Below are 23,541 nucleotides of genomic sequence, written 5' to 3'. Positions count from 1 at the left end.
CGATTCGTTCGTGGCGAACGAATCTCTAAAATGACCCCGGGGCGGGGGGGGGGGGGGTCGTCACTCCGGCAAAAGGAGTCGGTCCGTCTGCGACTCGGTAACTGCAGCCAGTCAACACAGGCTGAGCAGAGACTTGCAGTGAACTGGGTCTCGTTTCTCGAGCGAAGAGACCCGAGTGCCCGGAGTCTCACAGGCGCCCCGGGGCAGAGGTAATGTCACCCGGACCGATTGTCCAACGAGACCCGTCAGTCGGCAGTTCACGCATGCGCCTCAACCAGAGGCAACGACTCCTGAACTGGACCGCGAACGAGATCCGCGTTTCGTGTGTGTGTGTGTGTGTGTGTGTGTGTGTGTGTGTGTGACAACTCCCGACTCCGGTGTTGCGTAGTGATTCAAGACTCGCGGACGACGCTCTGAGATGACTCGGGATTCGTGAGTCACTCCGAAAAAGAGTGGCGCACGGGAGACCTGAATCACGCGTGTCACGCGTGCGCCCTGAGCAGAGGCGATGGCTCGGGGACGAGATCCGCGAATCGTGTACGACAACGCCAGACGCTGCTTTCGAGGAGTGGGTCAAGACTCCGGGGTCCGCGAGTCGCTCCGCAAAAGAGTCCCGTGCGCCCCAGGCAGAGGCAGTGGCTCCTGAACGCGATCCGTGAACCGCGGGTGATAACTCCCACTCTCGTTCGAGTCGTGATTGCGAGCCTCTTTGAAAGGCTTCAGGATTCGTGGGTTTACCCTGCAAAGAGAGTCGTTCGCTCGCAGGAGCCCCGACTCACGAATGCCCCCCCCCCCCCCAAGCGGAGGTAATGAATGACTCCTGAGCCGGATCACGAACGAGATCCGAGAGCCGTGAGCGACAACTCCAGCTCTGGTTCGGAATCAGAAGTCGAGCAGAGGCATTGAATCCTGAACCTGATGGCGAGCTACGTTCTGTGAGTCACGCGTGCGCAGTTAACACCCAACTGAAGCGAATGAATGAAGAGTCGGAAATTGAAAGAATCTGAGTCCCGCGTAAAGAGGCAAATCTTAAAAAAAAAAAATAAATAAACTTTTTTTTTTTCCACTATTTTCCAAACCTTCATACTGATCATTTCATCTTGGGTTTTTAATGGCGGCTCACATCATGTACCGTTGCATTACTGTCCTCTTTAACACTTCAACTGACTTATAGTACAACAATAATATATTTTATTATATCACAATCAGACTGGTATATCTAGCAGATCATAGTATTATATTATAGATTATTCTTACATTGTTGTTATTATGAGATTATAGCATTTTATAGATGTGCATTCTGTACTGTTGCATTAACTGTTCTCACTACTTTTGCGCATGAGACCCCACTCTGCTTTGCGTATATTATTGTGTGGGTACTATTTTGCACCAAAAGGTTGTAAAATGATAATTTGCCATGTCCATCCTATGTATACATATAATTCAATGTACTTAATTATCCTTACTATATTGATATTTATATCCAGTCAATAACTGCATACTTACTGCCACTTAGGCACAGTTTTTGTAGCCTTAAAATGAACTATTTTGAACACTTTGAAGCAAATCAACCTTTTGAAATCCCAACACTTGCTTAGTCGATCTGATATTCTAGGGCGGTGTTTCCCAACCTTTTTCTTTCTTTTCTTTTTTATAGCACACCCGCCGGGTTCAAGCTGGTTGTTTTGGTGTATTCCGAGTGTATGTGGCTTGTAAATTGTGGGAGGTATAGTACAGTGAAATTTGGCTATAATAATAACCATAATAAGTTGTGCAATAATAGTAGTTGTGCAGTGCTCCGAGCACACTTAATTATTACCAATACCGTACAGCTGATAAGTAATGTTAAACGTTAACGTGCAGGTCTACAAACTCATGATTCAATGCGATTCCCTGGCAATATTTTCTAACCTGTAACTACATCTCTAAGTTAGAATAAGATCTTGATGGATACTATGGTAGGTAGATATTACCCTTGTCCCTGACTCTATTACATGCATAGGTTGGGTGCTGGTGTGTAAGTGCCGTCACTAAACACCTTTTGGTGTCTAGAAGAATGGATCAGCCTTATCCAATTAAACAGCACCCAGCTTGATGAGTGCCAGCAGCCTTCCCTCTATCTTCTGTAAAAACCCTGGAGCTTCAATTGAATTAGTACTGTCTTAACACTTGATGTTAATGTGTAGAACCGTAAGCGATAAATAGGTGTGTGTGTGTGTGTGTGTGTGTGTGTGTGTGTGTGTGTGTGTGTGTGTGTGTGTGTGTGTGTGTGTGTGTGTGTGTGTGTGTGTGTGTGTGTGTGTGTGTGTGTGTGTGCGCGCGTATATGTGTGTGTGTATTGATTGTATTGGGACTCTCAGCTCCAAGATCAACCATAAAGTTATATTATGGTTGACATTAAGCATTGCCAATTTCGGAGGGTAGGCTATCCGAGGCAAAGTATTATGGCACATATAAGTACTGCTAAAAAATACTAGTCCTTGACCATTTCTTTTTTGATTTTGCAATTTCTCTTCATTGGTGATATTTGAGGATTGTATTTAATTTGAGGGTATTAAGTCAAACATACAGGATATTTAGACTTTATTTAATGATTGACTTAAACCATCAGTAACATAATCTGATGTAGTGTCTAAGGCATTTGAGCTCAAGCTGTTAATGTCACTCAGGAATAAATGAAACCAAGTTAGTGGCCAATGGCAATATCCCTTCTTCACTGTACTTACTATATGTAGCTTTGAGCCTTCACTGTTGAAACTCAACAGTGTCTATAAATTATTTTTAAGAAAATAGTGCTTTAATTCTATGTTGAATTTTATTTAATTTTTTGTTCAAGCTTGTTCTTTGGAAAATATGGGGATGGTAGCTCAGGAGGTAGAGCTGGTGGTCTAGTGATCTAAAGGTTGCTGGTTCGATCCCAGGCTCCTTCTGCTAGCATGCTGTAGTGTCCTTGAGCAAGACACTTAACCCCTAATTGCTCCTGATGGCTGCGTCCGTCGGTCTTTGAACAATTGTAAGTCGCTTTGGATAAAAGCGTCTGCTAAATGACGTAATGTAATGTAATGTAATGAAACAACAACAACATTGTTAATATAACAAAATTGGATTTGCACAATTTGTTCAACACATTTTAATGTGATGTCTTTTTTTGTATGGAAATGTGTTGTTCCTGAACTGTAAATGGTATGCAGAAATCCTGGTTCTTGATATGGGATGATTCTTTCACCTGAAGTGACAGTGAAGGCTTATCAGCAGTGTCTCCAACTATATATGCATGGGCGCTCTTGAAATTGCTCGGATATATAATGCATTTCTCAGTTCTCTAGGTATCTCTTGGCCCTTCAAATCGTTTTCAAAACTATACAAACCGCAATCCTTTGCAACAGTGAAATACTACAAACAGTTGAAACTTCACCAAATTTTTTGTATCCTTCAATATAAAATGTCACTGAGCTAGTTCCTTTTAGAAGTATTGTTTTATGTAAGGGATAAGCCATTGTCGGATGTCAATCTAAGGTGACATTTAATTCATGTAAAATAGCATGGAAAGCTAAATATAAAGTGTACTGTTGTACTGCTTTGCCCATCACAATAATGTCTTGACTTATAATCGAGTTTTGCTTTGTAATCTTTCCCCAACATGGGTTAGTTGGAAGGTATATGTTAGTTTACTCATCTGTTTGAAAACAAGGAGTCTTGCCCGTTCATTAATACAGTTTTAAGAGAGATTAAGAGATTAAGATTCTTTATTTGTCACACGGCACACACAACACATGCACTCATGCGGCGACAGCGACCAACACACACGCTTTTTCAAATGGTGGCCAGTGAAACTCATTCTCGGTTTTTGACCCATCCTGGCCTGTCCTTTCTCTGGGGGGCAGCCAGGAGCAGTGGGCAGCATACAGCGACACGCCCGGGCACCAATTTCACATGTCCATCGCTGGTCAGACCGCAATATTTTTGCATGTTTTTGGTGCATGTTTTCCTTACTGATGTTACAAGCAGGGAAACCCATGTGAGCATGGGGAGCACATGCAAACTCCACACAGAGAGGCCCCTAATTGGGAGATAACCCACTGCTGCGCGGTGCCAACAGCGCCCCAGGAAGGTCAAACCCAGGACCTTCTTGCCTCGAGGCAGCAGTGCAATGCACTGTGCCACCGTACCCACGGTACGGTAACATTGATGAAAAAGTTGTCTAAAAAGCTATGCCACCCGAGTTGTGTCAGAAGATAGTTTTAAAGTAACTTTAAGAGAAATCTGTTCAATTGGGTTCCATATTGGCAGCAAGGTTGTGGCTAACATATTCTGGCATACACATACATACCGTATTTGGATGCTACAAAATGCAACAAAAAAGTTTATACAATACAACATGTTAACTGTTTGTCCAAAGCAGATTACTGTCTCAGAATGATGTTGTTTACTACATAACAGCGCTTTTATGAGTGCAAGACATTCAAGATGACATTTCACTGCATATATGTATGACAAATTATCTCTCGAACTTGGGGGAAGGATGCAGACCCTCATTAACTGATCATGGGGATGGTAGCTCAGGAGGTAGAGCTGGTCGTCTAGTAATCTAAAGGTGGTTGGTTCGATCCCAGGCTCCTCCTGCTAGCATGCTGTAGTGTCCTTGAGCAAGACACTTAACCCCTAATTGCTCCTGATGGCTGCGTCCGTCGGTGTTTGAATAATTGTAAGTCGCTTTGGATAAAAGCGTCTGCTAAATGCAATGTAATGTAATGTAATCATTAACCACTGGCAGACAAGAGTTAAAATGAACTATTTAGAATGGACAAATGTAAAAAAAAAAAAGTATATTGTGATATTGGCAATATTCAGACTTATTGACGGTGTTAGGGGATTGGCATGAGTATGCGATTTGGACGTTAGTATTTGTTCAACGTATAGAGTAATTGCATTTTTACTAGAGGGTGCACACAATTAGGATGGGGAAAAACTATCGCATTACTTGAAATAATATATAATCCAGTCACACTGTTAATTAAATTTAAAGTTTATTATAAATATAACATTTTCATTTCATTACTCGTTTCTTTTGTAAAAACCATAGCTTATCGTGGTTGGCACTTCCGGAGACTTTTGGGGAGGATATCCAGGGGCTGTCTAAGCTGTCCTCTTATATGCCTGAACTAAAAGGCACGTGTGGGTGCATGTGTCACCCCCATGGGTTGTATTTAAGAAATAGATAGTATAGCCTATTTTTCTTTTGCAACATGTGTTCAAGCTCAACAAATGTTTTTTTTTTTTATTACTTTTTTAAATAATATTTTTATAGCTGTTTAACTGATAGTATTAATTGATCAAAATTATTTTTTTCTGTTAATAGTTAAACACTTAATTATTAACATCCGTAATTGGTGCATTTTCTTCATGATGTCAATACAAAGGTGTGATTGGCCAATTTCACGGTCACCATGTCTTTAGACGGTTGATCTTTCGCATTACCGCTTTTCCCATTTATAAACCATAGAGTGCTCTCTCCTATGCTAACTGTTTCGGTTAATATGCTGTTTTAGCAAAGCATGTCAGTTAACTGGACGGGTAGTCAATGGCATGTGTAAGTTGTTCTCCAGTACGCCACCAACACACCATAATGAATTAGGATGGCGGTAGGACAGCAGATCCAAAGGTCAATCGGCCATTCTATATAGACTTGTAGCTAACAAAGAACAGAGGGCTTCTAAGAGGATCAATAATAGATGATTCATGCTGGAATATTTCTACTGTACCTCGTGTTATTGTCATCTCTGGACAAAGGTATCCAGTATTTTTTCATTGGAAAGATAATCACAAAAACCCCTGAAATTACAGAAAAAAGAAAAGAAAATCTGCGGTTTTTACTGATAGTTTATTTGAGAGAATTTGAGGTTAATATATGAAACAAAAAGTTGATAAAAGCATGAGAGGAGGCGTGTGTTGAGGGCGGTACCCCTGACTTTCTGTCCGAAGTGGCGGGGTGACAATGTTTGAGGGCTATTTAGAGCTTCCCAGTCATTGGTGTGAAGTAGCTCTCAGATCTGTCAGCCATGCAACACAAGGAGGGCTGGGTGCTTCTGCTTTGTGCCCTCCACATTTACATTGCCTGACCCAGTTCATCCACAGCCGGTAGTGGTGGAGGTGGGTTAAAAATACCGCCCTTCCTGTCGGCAGCTCCATTGCAGAGGGATCCCTGGATTCGCTATCCTTCTCTTCCATCAAGTTGTTGGCACGTAGAGGTGTACAAGCTGCCAGAGGGTTTCCTTAGATTGGTACATAATCAAGACATAAGGACCTATCTTCCCCACTTCCCTCTGCCTTCTAAGTGGTAGGTTCCAGCTGTCCGGCCGAAGGGTTTGTAGGCTTGAATCATTTGGATGTAGGGCAGACTGTTGACTCACAAACACTTTCTTGTTCTTGGGTAAAAAAAAATCACATCTGTATTCCTACTTAGCGTTGCTGCCACTGGGAGAGGGGTTTACCCCACCACTTTCGATGTTTGACCATACCATGCCAGCTGTTTGCTTGGAGATCCAATCGCAATGATTTTCCACTGTTGTGACATGTGACCTGTTTCGCAACCCGAAACTGTCACAGCACAGCAAATGTTGGCACTTCCTTCATCTTGGCTTTGTTGATGCATGGGGGGGGGCTCAGAGCATGAGATGTGAGGGCAGGGCAATTGAGAAGGTATAGCTCTGCTTTCAGTAAGTCAAATAATAGGCTTTGTGCTGGTAATGCTCAGGCCAACTAATATATACGAACTGTTCTCGAGTAGCCATTTAGAAAAAAGTCACAACAGTATTGAGTCATGGGAATGGGAGATAATTTAATATTATCATCTATAGTCTATTATTGTCTCTTGTATCGTAACGTAATTAAGATAACATTTAAACTATAAGAAGATACGTATAAAATTAAATATTTCTCATTATATGAGGTCTAACATTTTTTTCACTACATTCTTGGTCAGGTTCCTGTCTTGCAATACTCTAAAGTTAAATGTTATGAACCACAGAGAGTTTTCTTTCAATTATTTTAATTGTTTTATTCATTTATAAGCAAGTATTGTCATTGTATATGAATATTAGGGGTGTCCTGATTCAGATTCAAAATGGAAAATCGATTGAAATGAGCAGTCGATTTTGAACTTCGAAATCACAAGCAGGTTTGCGATTCTGCCCATATTTTTGTTGGTAATATTGTCCGACATGGTCGCCATATAGGAGAGGATCAAGATCCGCTGGTAAACAAATGCAGCGTGTGCGCTGGGGAGTGGCGACTGCAGCTCGCCCGGCTCCGAACCAACTTTCATGAAGTTTGGTTCGGACTTGGGAGAGCTGTGGTTGGCTCCATGGGGGGTGGGCTGCGCGCATCCCTCAACGCACATTGCACCACCCACCTGGCGCCAGGGCTGCGGGAACAAAATTTGTATAGAATTTGAATATTACAAAAAAAAGTTCAATATCACTTCATACAGTGTCTCTTTCCCCTGCGTTTCCATGTGTGTAAAAGGGAGAGTGCACCTTTGACCAGAATGTGTAGTAATTCCACAGATGTGGCAATGAAAGTGGGAGATGAACCCGACCTTCACCGAGGGAATGTCCTCTAGTGCAGAGGTTCCTAACTACCGGTTCGGCACGGGGCATTTGCCCACTGGGCTGTAAGAATATGGCGGGATTTTTTTTTCCACAGCAGAGCAGCAGCCGGAAACGGAGTAAGTTCAAGAGATTATTTGTCACATACATATTATTATACGGTCTTACATACAGTATATGCAGTGAAATGTCGCGACACCTGGTGATTAATTAAATACATCTAGAGTTTTTATTTTCTTTGTTTGGAGAAAGATCACTCTGATTGGAGCTGCAGCACTGCAGGTAGTAATTTGCCTTTAACTATCAGCATTCCCCTCTGGCAAAAATAGCATCCATTTTCTGCGCTTATTTTGGTGAGTAACTTAAAAGTAGTGTAATAAGTAATTTATTGTTTATTATTCAAAAGTTTAGTTTGGCTAAAGCTGTTAACTGTTTAGGTGTGTTGTTTAAATATTATCTATCATTTTTAATATTCAAATAAAAGTTACTTATTGAGAAACAAGTGTTTTTATTTACAAATCAAGTCTTGAAAATGGCATGGCTGTCAGTGCTGGGAAAAAAAATGTCCAGCCATGCACTGCATTGTGTTCGAAGTCGCCTGGTCATGGTGGAAATACACAAAATTTAGTTAGTTGTTTTGGAAACAACGTTCATGTCGACTCTTTACTTAGGAAAAACAGCTCATAAGAGGAAGTGCAGCCCAACTCATATGAGAAACCAAACCTTGCAGTTAGTTTAATTTAGGCACTAGTAAAAGATTCACTTGTGTTTTTTGTGTCCTCACACATCTGATAACCATAAGAAAACAGAAAGCTGAGCATGTGCTTATACCTCGCCCTAAAGTTGTGGCCGAGGCCCAAGGTATTTCCCCTCCAAAATATGAAGCGTTCTGCCACCTCTGCCACATCAGAAATGTACCCAACCCTGCAATTATGCAGCGTAATGAATAATAAATCCTGTCCCCTTTTCCATGGCAGATGGCTCCAAATAGAATTTCAACATGTGACTGAATAGTTTCCAAGAATCTCAATGGAATAAGCTGCAAGCATTCATTTGTGAAGCTAGTGATGTAAAGGCTACACTTTCCCTCCCGTGGCGGGTGTCCCAGTTAAAAATGTTTTGATATATTTTGATTTTTTTTACATGATTTTAAAAAAATAAATAAAAAATAAAAAATAAAATATTCTTTGGATGCTTTTGGAAAGGCAGTGTTTGACAGATAAATGCTGTTCTCACTGGTTGTTTTAGTTCATTGTGTTCTAGTCAGACACTAATGCAGTGGGTAAAGCACTCTCCAGCTGGTTCCCACAATTAGAAATGATGACAAAAAAATTGCACATCAGGAGACGCACGAAGCCCCGTGTAGTAATTTCTCATATTCCTAGTGTGAGTTGGTTTTTCTGCTTTCAGGTTCTATTTTGCCCTCTGTGGCAGTTGATTGTAGCTTTGATTTAGCTTTCAAATGCACACAGGATTTACCTTAGTCCCTAAAAAATAAATTTAGGCTGGAAATCAAAACATTCGCTGTTTTGTCCAAGTTGATGGGGCCTAGTGCTACTATTCTCTAGCCCTCCTCTCTCCCTAGAAATTCATTAGGTTAAATCCCCCTTAAAACAGGATGACAACTACTGCGCTTTAGCCTGCGCTTTTGAATGAATCAGTCTTATTGTGTTAGGCTGATTAAAGCTATACAGAGAGCAGTCTCTTAGAATGGACTCTCCCATGTAGAGCACTGTGGATCTCCCTGATGCCACAGATAGTCTTAATTAGATTAAATAGGAGGCTTTTCCTGGGGTAATCAGTCAGCCAGCCTGAGCTCACCACGTAACACCACGAGGGAACCTGCAGGGAAGATGGTGGTTTTGCCACCATCAGACATCTGTGTTTTTTATAGTATTGTGGTGGTGTGATAACAGATTTAAATACTGCACTTCTGGATAGGGGTGTAACGAATCACAAAACTCACAGTTTCGGATGGTATCACAGTCTTGAGTCATGGATTGGATCTTTATTTAATCAGCAAAAAATAAAAGGGAGACATAACTTTGCTTTCCATTTATTCTGTAAAACACTGAAAGCAAGGAATCTTTGCCCATGGCCTTGAATGAAAACATTTAAAATGTGCAATGTTTAAATAAAATCTTAAAATATATAAAATATTCAATACTCAATTGTTAAAGTGCAGTATGAAGCACACATGATACTGTTGTCCTTTAAACATGGTAGTGAATGAAGAAATATGATTAGGTCTGGCGAAAGAGTATCATGTTAAATTTCTTCATTTCAAAATTAAGCAAGTTACAGTCGATTTTGAAGAGACGTCTGCATCTCTCAATACACATCGTATTTGTTTACTAGCGGGTCTTGACTGCTCCAATATGGTGGACGAGCGGGCGCATAGTGGCGACATACAGCAGCTCATTCACCACATGTCGTAAAGTAGCAGCAACATAGCGTGACGTAAAACACAGCACGCATCTGTCTTGTCTATCTTCTTTTCACTGCAATTCTGTAGCAGTGAAAAGCAGCAGTAAAACTGTATTTCACTATGACGGTTAAATTTTGATCCGCTGTTCACATGCGAGCCGAACCGTGAGGGGATTAATAAGCAGAAACACAAAGATTGTTTCATTTTTCACACAATAACTAATGAATTGGTGGTATTTCAGACATAAAACTTATTATTAAAAATATTTAAATCGCTGTTTTCAATATTCTCTCTCTCTAGGACGCTTAACCACCTAGCCAGTAAAGAACCATGCTCCACCCTGCGCCCTTAATCTCTGCCAATGCACCTGTTGTAGTTTGGACGTTATGATCATAATCACTTAGGGGTCTTGAAAAGTAAACTATGCATTCAAGTAATCATTATTTTGCTCTTAAACAAGTTGTGACCGTTCTGAAACCAAAAGAATTGGACAGTCATGCCAGGAGATCTCGGTCATGATTGTGGTTCATGTAGGTGTGAAATCCCTATTTAGTGGAAATCCCACTTGCGGAGTTAAAGCCTCACGTTTATCAGTATCTTTTTCCATTTCTGTCCAGCCTTGGATTCAAATTTGGGTTTACTAATCAAACCTGAAATATGTCACTTCAAATGAATTTGTTCTCCTTTGCCTGTTTCTGATTTAAAGCAAAAAAGATCATTTTTCCCACGGTGATCTGCAAACAAGGGTTGATAACATTTGCTCTCAGAAGCGTAACGTATTATGTTGAGCCCTGAACCCTAGCCAGTGACCTGGGGTTCCACTGTTCTGTTTTTAGAAAGGGATGCAGCCTGTAATCCGCTTGTGCTTGCTTGTCCGCCACATTTAAGGTTCTCTGTTTTAGGCATATGTTTCCCAGTGTCAAGTGTATTATTTTCAAGTAATACTTTATGATTGTTCACAATGTCTTTTTTTCCATTTCTCCTTTCAGATCCTCCTGTGTGGCGTTCTCGGGCTCTGCGGATGATCCTCAGTCAACATGAAAGAATAGGAACTCGGCTCTCCAGGGGGAATGGCTTTTTTTGATCTATCCCAGTCCCGCTACCTGGCTTCCAGCTCCAGCTGCCTCTGAAGCTCTTGTCTGCTGTTTATGGGAACTACCACTGCGCTCGCTCTCTTTGGGATTTAAGCTTTTCCAGGACGCCATTTCTTTTACCCCACCGTTGAGCCGAGGCAGCGAGCGGCGCTGCGCAGTAAGAGCGGCGAGGCGCTGAGACGATGGCGAACAACTCCTACAGCGGTGTGAAGAACTCCATCGTGGAAGCCAACCACGATGGAGACTTTGGCTGCACGCTCAAAGAGCTGCGCTCTCTAATGGAACTGCGCGGCGCAGAGGCGCTTAACAAAATCGGGGAGACTTATGGGGATGTTCAAGGACTCTGCAACCGGTTGAAAACATCACCTATAGATGGTAGAGTAGAGCATCCACCTTATTGAATATGACATTTGATTTTAAATGGGGAGAAAATGTAGGATGTTTGTCACATGCTGCGAGTTGTGAGTGTTTATGGAGTGCAAATGTTGTCCACACATAGTTTAGGAGGTTTGTCATTGGCCGTGTCATCCAGATTACCTTGACATCACTTCCTTGGAAAACTCATATGCCAGACAGGTGGCCAGGCAGGCTGGCAGTGACTTGGGCCAGTCCTGCTCTATTTCTAGGTCTATGGATATTTCCCTTGCGTCCTCCCTCCCTCCTGTTTCACCTCTGTGTGTGTGTGTGTGTGTGTGTGTGTGTGTGTGTGTGTGTGTGTGTGTGTGTGTGTGTGTGTGTGTGTGTGTGTGTGTGTGTGTGTGTGTGTGTGTGTGTGTGTGTGTGTGTGTGAATCCGTGAGCGCTTCAGACAGACCAGCTGTCTGGCTGGGCACCGGACCAGGCCGTACGCAGGTCAATGTTCCACATGTGGGGTATAAAACCAGAGGGTGTAGGAATGAATAGCAGCAACCTGAAGGTGGTTCAGTAAGACGTGCGCTCAGCTTACCAAATTGCTCTTCCACGCCATGCTAGCTGTATTAAAGCACACTTACTTCCCTTCCGCTATGCCCTAGAGATGACACTGAGAGCCTGTCGGCCTATGAATCTCCAGTGTTCTCCTCATAACAGGACATTTTGAAATGGCAGAAGCAGCTACTACATATTAACTATTGACAAAGCTTGCTCTCCTGTTTGGAGATAAAACCGTCAATACTTATCCGCCCTAACCTTCATACAATTGCTATATATACATTTGGAGAAACTTGTCACAACTCAGCAGATGTGATCAGTCCAAACGTGTTAGAAAACTGCCAAAAAGTCACATCAGGGCCTCATCTGGGCAGCGGTGCTTTCCAGCAGCTCAGACTCTGTCTCTTTTCTCCCTCCATCACTCTGTTGCACTCTGTCTGTCTCTCTCTCTATCTCTATGGATGGTCTGCCTAATCGCTGGTGTGACCTTGATTGAACCCTTGGGGGAGGGGATTTTCAGTTTGATCCCAGATTAAAATGGCACCGCATATCCACTGTAGAAGCAACAGTCCTGCGTGCACTGTCTCGTAGCAAGTAAAATGCCTGGTTTTCGTAAAACTTGAAATACAGTGCAAAAGGTCTGGCGATCGGACCACTCAAAGCTCTTGTTCTAGCAGGAATAATTGCGTCTCCATTTGACTATTGCATTGCCACTAAGCTTAATATAAACAGCCCCTTTAAACGATAATGGTCTGGGATTTCTTGATTAGACGTTTTAATAAAGCACTTCTAGAAGCTCTTTTCAATTATACAAATGTCATTCAAATATGTATTGTTTCATACCCATACAATGCTACCTAGGACACATTAAATTCCATGACTTCCAAAGTTGGACTGCAGCTGCTGCAAGTTGCTGGTCATCAGTTTCCAGAAGTCCCACATAGTTATTAGCAAGTGCAATGCATAGATAAGCTGGAGGAGGTCTGCTTTTGTTTCTCATCTCAGTGGGTGCCCTTCCAGTCGGTATGTGGCCACAGAGTTTCTTGACACTTGCAGTTTCAATCGGCTCACTCACAATCGGCCTGGGAAATTAAGCCATCATTTAAGATTACAGGAGCTTGACAATTGAAAAGGGATTTGAAATTAGTTGGTTCGTCATTTCTCTAACCCCCTAAGCCAATCCTTTGCTAATCCTCGTGCATTTCCAAGTTTTTTTTTTTTTCCCTCCCTCCCAAAGTTTTGCTCCATTTCAACAGTCAAGCTGAATGGTTACATTTTACGGTTCTATTTTTGAGCTAATTTTAGTCCAAGATAGTCCAAGAAGTGCTTATTCCAATAGGATTATTGTCCCACATAACTTCACCAACCTCAATCCTATTCTATACCACTATGAAATGTATCTTCTGTTTCTACAACACAATGAGGGGCTTTTAAAACAAACAAATTGCATCAATGTTTTTGCCAATCTTTGACCATTTTCTCTCTACTACTTATTCCCTATTGATTGTTATTTTAGTGTGGTCAAATATTTGGGTTCCAGCCTTTTGATCTTATCAGTTGTGGGCCTAGACGCTTCCGCAGTTGTACTGCAATAGGCTTGGGCAGATTTACGATTAAATCGTCTATCGGTGATGACTCAATTGATCGCGATATCGATATCTTTATTTATTTTTAAGTGCAGTTTACAGTGTTCTGAAATGGACCCCCAACCCCCCCTCCCCACGGGACTGTCGCTCAATAATATGCCAATTTTGTCATTATAATATCGCAATATATCATATAATCTCATAGAGAAAAATTTCAATTTATTTGCTTCCTTAGTTTCTTACTTGTATGATAAATGAAAATCATAAACCGAACTCCGATCATTTTTTATTTCTCCTCCAGACAGCAGTGCACAGTGCCCGCCTGTGTTCTATTTTAGATGTCTTTATTTTTGTTTGTTTCCTACATGCATGAAATTTCATACATTTCAGTATCACATCACACAACTGAGTTAAGGGACTGTCCTGTTCCAAGAAAACCTGTGCGTCCATAGCAAGGAAAGCAGCTGTCGGAACAGTGCGTCTCCACTGTCCCGACAGTTGCTTTCCGTCACTATGGTACTTGGGACTATGGAACTGGATGTTTATGTGTAAAGACTTTACTTGTAAATGATAAATTCTGCACTTCTGGAACGGATTTGCCACATAAAATGACATTCTATGCCTGCACGCACGTGAAGGCCCCCCCCCCCCCCCCCGATAAAATCGTATATTGGTAATCCTATATCGCCCAAGCCTATACAGCCATTCACAAAGCTGACAGACTCTCAGCATCCATCATCCCGACTATTACACTCCGAAGGTTGAGACTGTTAAATGATAGTTTTCGCCTCATAATTTACTTGGCTGGCTCAGTTTGGCTTCATGTCTGAATTCAAAATGATGAGGTTAGAAGGCTCTCAGTGAGTGGCGATAGCAGATGGCTGGACTCCGCTTGTCGCAGGCCTCCGGTGGAGCTGGCACTGTCTCTTGATTTACCTGTTGTAATCTCTCGGTTTTAAAACCATGATTTCTAGGGCTGAGTGGTTTAGTGCTTTCCGTGTAGCAGAACCTTTCTTCCAAACTGAATTAATTTACATTTCCTTTTTGTATTGGTTTCTGTATTGATGATGTGTCCCTTGTTGTTTCATAAAGGATATGTTCCTCCACTTCCAAGGGTGAATGGAATGTGTCTCTCCTGTTGTCAATTGCTACTCCAGATTTGTAACAACATATGTATGTGAGTAGGGTATCAGTTAACAAGGAAAGTGTATAGCTATTTCCATAAATCATTATTGCATTGTAGCAGTCCATACAGATTAAAGATTACAATGGATGGAGACAACAGATGTGATGTGTAGACCTCTATAAAGTACTTACAAAGTACTTAAAGGGGTGGCGGTACATCAGGGATGCACAAAATGTCAAGTCTTTTTTAAGACAAGGAGATTTGCTCTTACTTGTGTCAGGTGCCCATACACTTGCAATACATGCATCAGCTAGATGTATTGCAGTGGCCCCATAGAAAATCAGTTGCCATTCTAAAACATAGTAATATTTGTCGGATTTATCACTTAAAAACTATTCAGAAATGTCCTTTTCCAAGCTGTAATTTGGCCCAGTGAGTTTACATTGTACCTTTTGCAGATTGGATTTGTGAAAAGTCCCATGATACCTTTTGCGCTTTATTGTGTGGGTATGTATTGACTTGCTATCGGTAGACCAGAACAGTGTAGCTCTTTTGAAGCAAAAACGAACGTGACTGACTCAAAACACCGGGAAAATGGGGTTGGGCGGGATCAGCTTCTTGCACGCAGTTTATGTGGTAGTAAAATATTCTGGCAAGAGCAATTGGATTCACCCAAAACTAAATTCAACTCTGTCTGTGTCTGTGTCTGTGTGTGTGTGTGTGTGTGTGTGTGTGTCTGTGTGTGTCTGTCTGTGTGTGTGTGCTGCCAAAACAAATTGTTAAAAGAAAGAAAAAAAGTAGTGATAATTAGTCTGAGTGATAATGCATTGATTTCATTTTCAATGAGGGGAAATTTCAAAGAAATGTGTTAACGGAAAATATGCTTACATAAAGACCAATTAGCCTGAACGTTGGACAGGGGTCAGCATGGGCACTGACCGGTCTTTGGCTACGCAGCGCCATACGCAACAAGCTGCGATGCACTGTGTGTTCTGACACCTTTCTATCATAGCCAGCATTAACTTTTTTAGCAACTTATGCTCCAGTAGCTCCCCATGCGCATCAATAAGCTTTGTGCGTCCATGACCCTGTCACCGGTTCACCGGTTGTCCATCCTCGGAACACTTTTTCCCTGCTTCCAACTTCCAATACATCCTGCTTCCAACACATCAACCTCAAGAACTGACTGTTCACTTGCTGCCTAATATATCCCACCCCTTGACAAGCGCCATTGGAACGAGATGATCAATGTTATTCACTTCTCTGTCAGTGGTTTTAATGTTGTTGCTGATCAGTGTATGTTTCATCTATGTTAGTTGTAATGGAGAAATGCTTAAATCAAACATGCACCCCAGTTAAATTATTTTAAACAAAATTAGCCTAGTGAATAAGTCCAAACTAAGGCATTATGTGCATGTAGACGTGGTGCCTTCCATGTGTTTGTAAAGGTGGTGTTCATCTTAAGGGTTTTCTCCGAGTGTCCAGAATGGGGGCGTCTGCACCTCAGTCTCTGGTTAAAGAGGGTGTAAATCATTTCACAGTGATAAAGTCTGGATCCAGGACTAAATGCTTGCCTTGTAACCTCCCCCATCCACTGGTGGCTGAAATGACAGCATTCTGAGGGGCCAGCTGGGGACACGCATCCAATTTAAACGGTTAATGATTAGAAGTTTGACTCGAGATAGACTCGCGATGCAAAAATAATGTGGCGGGGGGGGTTGGTGTGTCCACCGGTGGGAAGCCTTTGTTAATCGTCTCTGGTCATTTATATTTATTGCACTGATACAAAGGGAGGACGCCGTGGAAAATGTAATCGGGTATTAGCTGTCAGCGTGTTTTCATTAGAAGCAGAGTGAATCAAAGCCGACGAAGAGAGACAGGCGAGGAGCACGGAAACTGGGGCCACGTTTGATCCGGGCCCCAGTGAGTCATCATCCCACCGCTCACACTCGGAGAGAAAAGTTTGTGTTTGGGTAACACCGTATTTTAAGTTTACCCCACCGGTTATTACGTCGTGACGAATGATGGGATGGGCTCAATGAGAGCGATGAAGGCCTGTTATCCTCTTTGTTATTCCAGCTAATAAGGCTACAGAGGGAGGTTATTTCCCTGCACCATTTCTTCATACGAACGACTCACCTTGACCTATTAAACTGTAGATTACATGTTTTAATATTTGTTTAATATGGTATAAGGCTCAAGCAAAGTTTGTTTTCTTCTTCACATGACCTTATTATTGAGCAAAAGACATTAGATGTTAACTAAGAGTGTGAAAATGGCCGGGTCCATGTCACTTGAATTAAATTTGATTCCTGCAAAAGGAAAAATCATTGTCAACGCATTCTAACCTGATTTAGTCAAAGTTTCCAACATATATATTAATAATTTAACAATTTAAATTTGGTTGTGGGAAAACAAATTTCTCTACAATTATTGTTTCTTTATTTTTTTTTATATACTAGCACTCAACAGTTTGGCCTAAAATTGATTCCAATATAGTTTGAAATATGTTTAGGGTAACGAATAACACATTTTCATGGATCCATTTTTTTTTCCTCATAACTTCAATAGAACCTGGTTTAAAATGAGTCAAAGGCTTTGGAACGAAACTAATCTGTAATTGAGGTTGAATGAGTAGAGGCCAATATGTTTCAACCAAAATCCATTGACACACCTTGACAAAGACCAAATTTTGGCCAATTTTGGTCGAAACAGGTTTAGATTTTTAAACCAATACAGCCATGTCAATGAAGGCTTATTGTCCACTCTCCTGTGATAACCGTGAGTGCCTACAGTGCCCATGAAGATTGCATTTCAGGAATCTTCTCTTTTCTTTTTAATCCCAAGGTTATTATTAATTATTTGCTAGGTTCTCTGTGGTTCGTAATTCTGTAGTACTTTGCATTATTTTCAGATTGAACATAGTTGGAGTATTGGAACGTACTTATTTGCAGGTCTAGCCAACGTTTAACCAAAATGAATACATTAAACTTTTGAACATTCATAGCAAAATATTATGAAATGAAATCTGTAAATATGTGTGCTTCTAGCACAAACATATCTTGTTATAAGGACTAGCTGTCTTCATCATTGGTGTCTGTGTTGTGACTTTTCTTTTACACGGGTGCTTCCGTTCTACTTGGACGTATGTTTCATCTTGAGTTTTAGAGGTTTTTTGCATTACCAGAAACAATAATTTTAGGTTATTCAGAAATGGGAAAAAAAACATAATTTAAGGGGTACTTATTAGTTGCACAGACCTAATTTTGCCTTTGATAAATGAGTATGCCAGTTGTTAGACACTTTTTATAATATTCTTTATAATTGAAGACAGAAGGCATTGATAAGCCTGCCATAGTTTTCTTATGGAGTGCAGAAAATTGAGACAAATGGGCTTATTCAAGATTTGCTTATGGTGAATTCTTGTCAAAAGGCACAGGCTGGCTCTGACCTGACATGCAGTGAAGTGAATGGATTATCCGCACGTGCATGTTTAAACACTTATGGAAAACAAGATAGAAGAAGGCTTTAAGAACAATGGTAGTATATGTTGAGATATTCATTTATTTTCACATCACATTATGCAGGGATGATCAAACTAACGCTTATTTAACTACCCCTCTCTCGACAAATGTCTGATTTTAGTGCTGCATATCAATAATTAAATTGTCTACGCGAAGCTGCTCCATCATCAGAAGATAATTTTTCTGACAGAGCGGTGGATTAGGCAGGGTGTGGGTGCACCTCCCTCCCTGGTGTTTATGTCACCCCAAGGCTCGGCGGTCAGACTTAATACCCACATGTGGTGGTATGATCCTCATTGCCGCTACTGGCTGCAGACCGTGTGTATTTGCGTGTGTGCACAGGGCTATGCCTGTGCCCTCCTAAACCTTTTCCCCATTAAGACGATGTCATCCTGAGCGCAGATCCCCTCCGGTCTTCTACAGCTCCACTCTTCATTAGTTTTCGTCCCCCTCCGCCGCCCATATGCCTGTCAGCAGCAGTTTCACAAAGTCACTCTCTGCTAGCCCCCATTTCTGCTCCATCTCCCCTTCTGCCTCCTGCCTCTGCAATCCACACACACACACAACGCACGTGTGCAAGTCCAGTTCAGTCCAGTCTGCGCAACCACCCACACACAGTTGGCATGAATAGAGCTGAAAAGCTGTCACGGATCATCAAATGTGCGAAGGCCCTTTTGAATATTTGACTCTGCCTTGAATGCGGAGGCCTTTGAATGGGTTGCCGTGAAATGCTTATCTGTGCACATGGTTGAATGGGTCCCTCCCATGTCAGATGAGTAAAGCATGAAAAATACTTCTCTCTAAAATATACTAGTATACACGGAGCTATGTGAGGGGAAATTGACACAGCTTCTCCCGTTAACTGACAATATCTTCCTCTGGAAAATGTACATTATAGTGTCTTTATTACCCTATGTCCTCACAATGTGTTACAAGCAGGATTCTGGAAGGGTCAAATTGTTTGACGTGCCGACTGAATGTGTATTCTGGCTGCCTGGAATTGTTGCCTAAAAGCAGGTCTGTCAGAAATGCTGATGCCATTTTGGGATAAGGGTTTTTGTTAGCCCAGTGGAATACAACAGCCCGCTGACCTTTTGAGTTGGAGGTGATTTTGGGAGACAAGCTCTCTCTTATGGTCAAAAGAAATTCTACACATAACGTTATAATGGATAAAGGGCAGAATCGAGGGAGGGCTTCGTATCAATTTGATTTGCAAGTCGTGAAGTTATGTAATGTTAAAAACAAAAAATGTGGACGGTTATTCTTGAAATTTAACTTCTCTCTCTTCCTCTCTCTCTTTCTGTCTCTCCTCAGGTCTTAGCGGGCAGCCTGCGGACATTGAGAAGCGGAAAACGGCATACGGGCAGAATTTTATACCTCCAAAAAAGCCAAAAACGTTTCTTCAGTTAGTGTGGGAAGCGTTACAAGATGTAACGCTTATTATCCTCGAGGTGGCAGCCATAGTTTCATTAGGCCTTTCTTTTTACAAACCTCCAGATGCCGAAAGAGAAAGTAAGCACCGCCGAAATCCCCTCTTCTTCTCCTCGCTGATGATCATTTTATTTGTTGTGCTGCTGCTTACTTGCACTTGTTCAAGATTTTTTACTTTCTTTAATCAATCTGTGTCTTATCTGTATCCTGCACCACTTAAACCTGTATCTAAACAGCTCTTCAAAATGAAATGAAGAGAATATCAGGAAGTGTCATACTCATTTTAGGTTGCTAGACAGGTTTTGTTTATCTGCCCTTGTAGAGGAAAAGTAATGTGAGAATTTCACACAGTAAACAGTTAGACTTGGATATAAAATTAAAAAAAACTAAACTCAACCTGGATTGGACCCCCCCTTGTATACGCTGTTCATGTTCCATTTAGGCTTGCAAAGCCTGCATGTGTTCAATAGGAGCTAAGATGGTGTTGCCATCTTGTGGCAAATGTCCTTTTGGTGACACTGATTCCTTGTTCCCCCCCCACAGACTGTGGGAAGGCGGCTGGGGGTGTGGAGGACGAGGGGGAGGCGGATGCGGGCTGGATCGAGGGCGCCGCCATCCTTCTGTCTGTTATCTGCGTGGTGCTAGTGACGGCGTTTAACGACTGGAGTAAAGAGAAGCAGTTCAGGGGCCTCCAGAGCCGCATCGAGCAGGAGCAGAAGTTTACTGTGGTCCGCGGCGGACAAGTCATCCAGATTCCCGTGGCTGAGATAGTGGTCGGCGACGTCGCACAAATAAAATATGGTAAATGGTAGCATTGACAGCATTCTCATTCAGTTTAGTCCCAATTTTATTTTTAATCTGAAATCTTTTCTGTTATAAATATAAATCACTATTATTAATAGTGGTACAACCAATATCATTATTAGGATTAGTACTACTGCTACTGTTATTATTATTATTATTATTATTATTATTACTACTACTATTATTTTATATTGCTGTGAATATTATGGTTTATGGCTCACTAGTTACCATCATGCTGCTTCCTCTTAACATCCGTTTATAGATTTGTGCATATAGTTTGTTTCATTTCCTTTTTTTGACTACAATGTTCTGTGAACTTGCTGTTGATGCTTTAACACTTGAATTTTCCCATGGATATTAACAAAGAGTTAGACTTTTATCTTTTCTTAATTTTGCAGTAATGCACGGGCAAAGATGAATACAGTCAGTAATCTCATATCAAAGTGGAAATAATTTGAATGTTCTGGGGGGATATTTTAATGTTTTAATATTCTGCATTAACTTGGTCGGTGTTGTCTCTGTGTGTTCCAGGCGACCTATTGCCCACAGACGGCGTCCTCATCCAAGGCAATGATCTAAAGATCGATGAGAGCTCCCTCACAGGGGAGTCGGATCACGTCAAGAAAACACAGCAAAAAGATCCCATGCTGTTGTCAGGTAACTTTCAGTCCTAGTTTAGAGACTTGACCCTTTTTAAAAACCAAATTATTTTTCCTGCTGTCTTGAGAGAGGAAGGCCACGGTTTGTTTTGTTCCTAATCCCATTTTATGAAAGCCAGCTGATCCTTTGATCAAATGGCTTTTGTCTTGTCTGTGCACCTCAATTCCCCAGGGGAACCGCAGAGGGCTTTAGAAGGAGCACTCCTTGTTTTGCGTCCCCATTTTTGAGAGAGAGAGAGAGAGAGAGAGAGAGAGAGAGAGAGAGAGAGAGAGAGAGAGAGAGAGAGAGAGAGAGAGAGAGAGAGAGACTGACTACCCAAGGAATGGAGTAGCATTTGGTGACTCTGTGCACATGTACTTGTATTCATAAAAATGCCCCACCGCCTAAATGCTATCAAAACATGACATAAGGTAGTTCGCATTCCATGTTCCTACCAAACGTGGTCTTAAAAATTGGGGATCTCAGTCTCAGTACTCATCGGTCCACAAAAAAAAAGCTGCCTGCGCTTTCCTTGAGCAAACCTGTACCTGCTGTCTGAGTCTCCATGCATCATTCAGACTGACAACTGGCCTTTGATTCAAAGCGGCTGTTTAAAGGTTCCGAGTGTGTTTGAATCATCAAAGATGAGTGCTTCTCCGTATGTTTGACACTCTAAGGTGTCGTCGTTTTGTATTCCTTTTTCAAAGCCACTATTTATATTAAAGCTTTCTTGCTTATAGCTCAGTATGTACTCGTGAGAGCCTTCTGTAATGTTTTAGGCAAGTAAAGGAATCAAGTTCAACATTTGAGCCTGTGCTAAAATGTTTTGCGTCGGAAAAGACTTAAATGGCAGCCTACAAGTTGGAAAATAAACATTTGGGCGGGGTTCAATCCACTGCTTAAGTAAATTTTAAGAGGAACATGGTATAAGTAATCTCTGCAGTGGTTAAAGGCTTAAGATAAACATTGAGGGGAATGTGGAGTGCATTAGCTAAGTAGTAACACCCAGAACATATTAATAGCATTAGGCCAGGCGTCCATGTTTTTATACCTCCTTTCTCTGTCTGCAGGCACCCATGTAATGGAGGGCTCGGGGAAAATGCTGGTCACCGCTGTGGGCGTCAACTCTCAAACTGGAATCATCTACACTTTACTCGGCAGCAGCGAGGATGATGAAGAAGACGAAGAGGAGAAGAAAAAGGGGAAGGAGGAGAAGAAAAAGCAGAAAAAAAGTGTGCCCTCCCCTCTTCCCCCTAGCATTCAATTTGTATTTACTGATTCAGCATGAGTGCACACAGTCATAAACATGTTCATTCTGCAACCTTACATCTCCTGAGAAGGTTAGATCAGGGGTTCCCAAACTGTTCTATGGCAAGGCCTTATCAAAGATCAATAGAGTTGGGTCGCCAATTGACGATTTAATCGTAAATCTGCCGGAGCCTAGTTTGAGGGCCCCTAAGGGGCTACAGATCTCAGTGTTGGAACCCCTTGGTTAGACTACCGAGAGCTAAGCAAAGGAGGAACACAGGCGTCCATCTGAGCAACAGGGTCTGGGGTCAGGGCCGTACTCTGGCCACCGTAGTTATTTCTGGAAGCAAAAGGAGCTGAACACTGACTACAAATGTATTTTAGAACTGTTTTGTGTAACTAACGGATTGGGAGCTAGATACAGTGGTAGATAAATGAAAGAGGTAAAAAAAATAAAATAAAAGATTGCCTTTGTGAGGCCTCTTTCTGCCTTTTATCAAATGAACGAGAGGATTTTAATGATTGAGAAATATTTTACCATGGCCGTTAGGAGAACAGCCAAAGGAGATTCCCTGCTGATACTGATGTTCTCTCTCTCTGTGCTGCCTTGTCTCCACAGACAAGAAGCAGGATGGATCAGTGGAAAACCGCAAGAAAGGTGAGGTGTGTGTGTGTGTGTGTGTGTGTGTGTGTGTGTGTGTGTGTGTGTGTGTGTGTGTGTGTGTGTGTGTGTGAGAATGGCGTTTTGCTCACAATTAATGTTAATAGAATTGTGAGTCGGTCAGTGGCTTGGTGTCTCGTACTGGCGTTCTTCGTCTCTGTATTGTAGTGTGTTATCCGCTGCACTGCATGTGCCTTGGCACATCCAGCTTTGAATGGCAGGTGCTGCTGAATCCAGTTATGGCGATTAGGGATGAGGAGATTAAACCCATGCAACAATTCGGGGGCCAGAACATCTGCTTTCCCACCCTCTAACCCCCCCCCCCCCCCCTCCGTCTACCGTCTCTCCGTCAACCGTCGTTTTCTAGACGTGTCCTGATCAAAGCAACCCAGAGACTCCTCTGTAAGACCCGGGACAGGAGATATTTCAGACGGACAGCAGCGATAATGAGGCTTCTTTTTTTGCCTCCTTTTTTTTTTTTTTTT

The 23,541-nt window shown here is 41.9% G+C and overlaps 1 protein-coding gene across 1 annotated transcript in view; it reads left to right on the top strand.

Annotated features, from left to right (window-relative positions):
- The first annotated feature begins 6,271 nt into the window (after positions 1-6,271).
- atp2b1a (ATPase plasma membrane Ca2+ transporting 1a) overlaps positions 6,272-23,541 on the top strand; it is a 33,306-nt gene continuing 16,036 nt past the window's right edge. Inside the window, exons 1-7 of the mRNA XM_080022440.1 lie at positions 6,272-6,337; positions 11,025-11,504; positions 19,588-19,785; positions 20,248-20,505; positions 21,040-21,165; positions 22,218-22,379; positions 23,015-23,053. Coding sequence (XP_079878566.1) covers positions 11,312-11,504; positions 19,588-19,785; positions 20,248-20,505; positions 21,040-21,165; positions 22,218-22,379; positions 23,015-23,053 — 976 coding nt within the window. The 5' untranslated portion in view covers positions 6,272-6,337; positions 11,025-11,311. The remainder of the gene's footprint in view (positions 6,338-11,024; positions 11,505-19,587; positions 19,786-20,247; positions 20,506-21,039; positions 21,166-22,217; positions 22,380-23,014; positions 23,054-23,541) is intronic.

This window comes from Zeus faber (assembly GCF_960531495.2).
Source record: "Zeus faber genome assembly, chromosome: 21".
NCBI classification, from domain to species: domain Eukaryota; kingdom Metazoa; phylum Chordata; class Actinopteri; order Zeiformes; family Zeidae; genus Zeus; species Zeus faber.
Note: the sequence above shows the minus strand (reverse complement) of the source record. Positions and strands in the feature narration are given on the sequence as shown.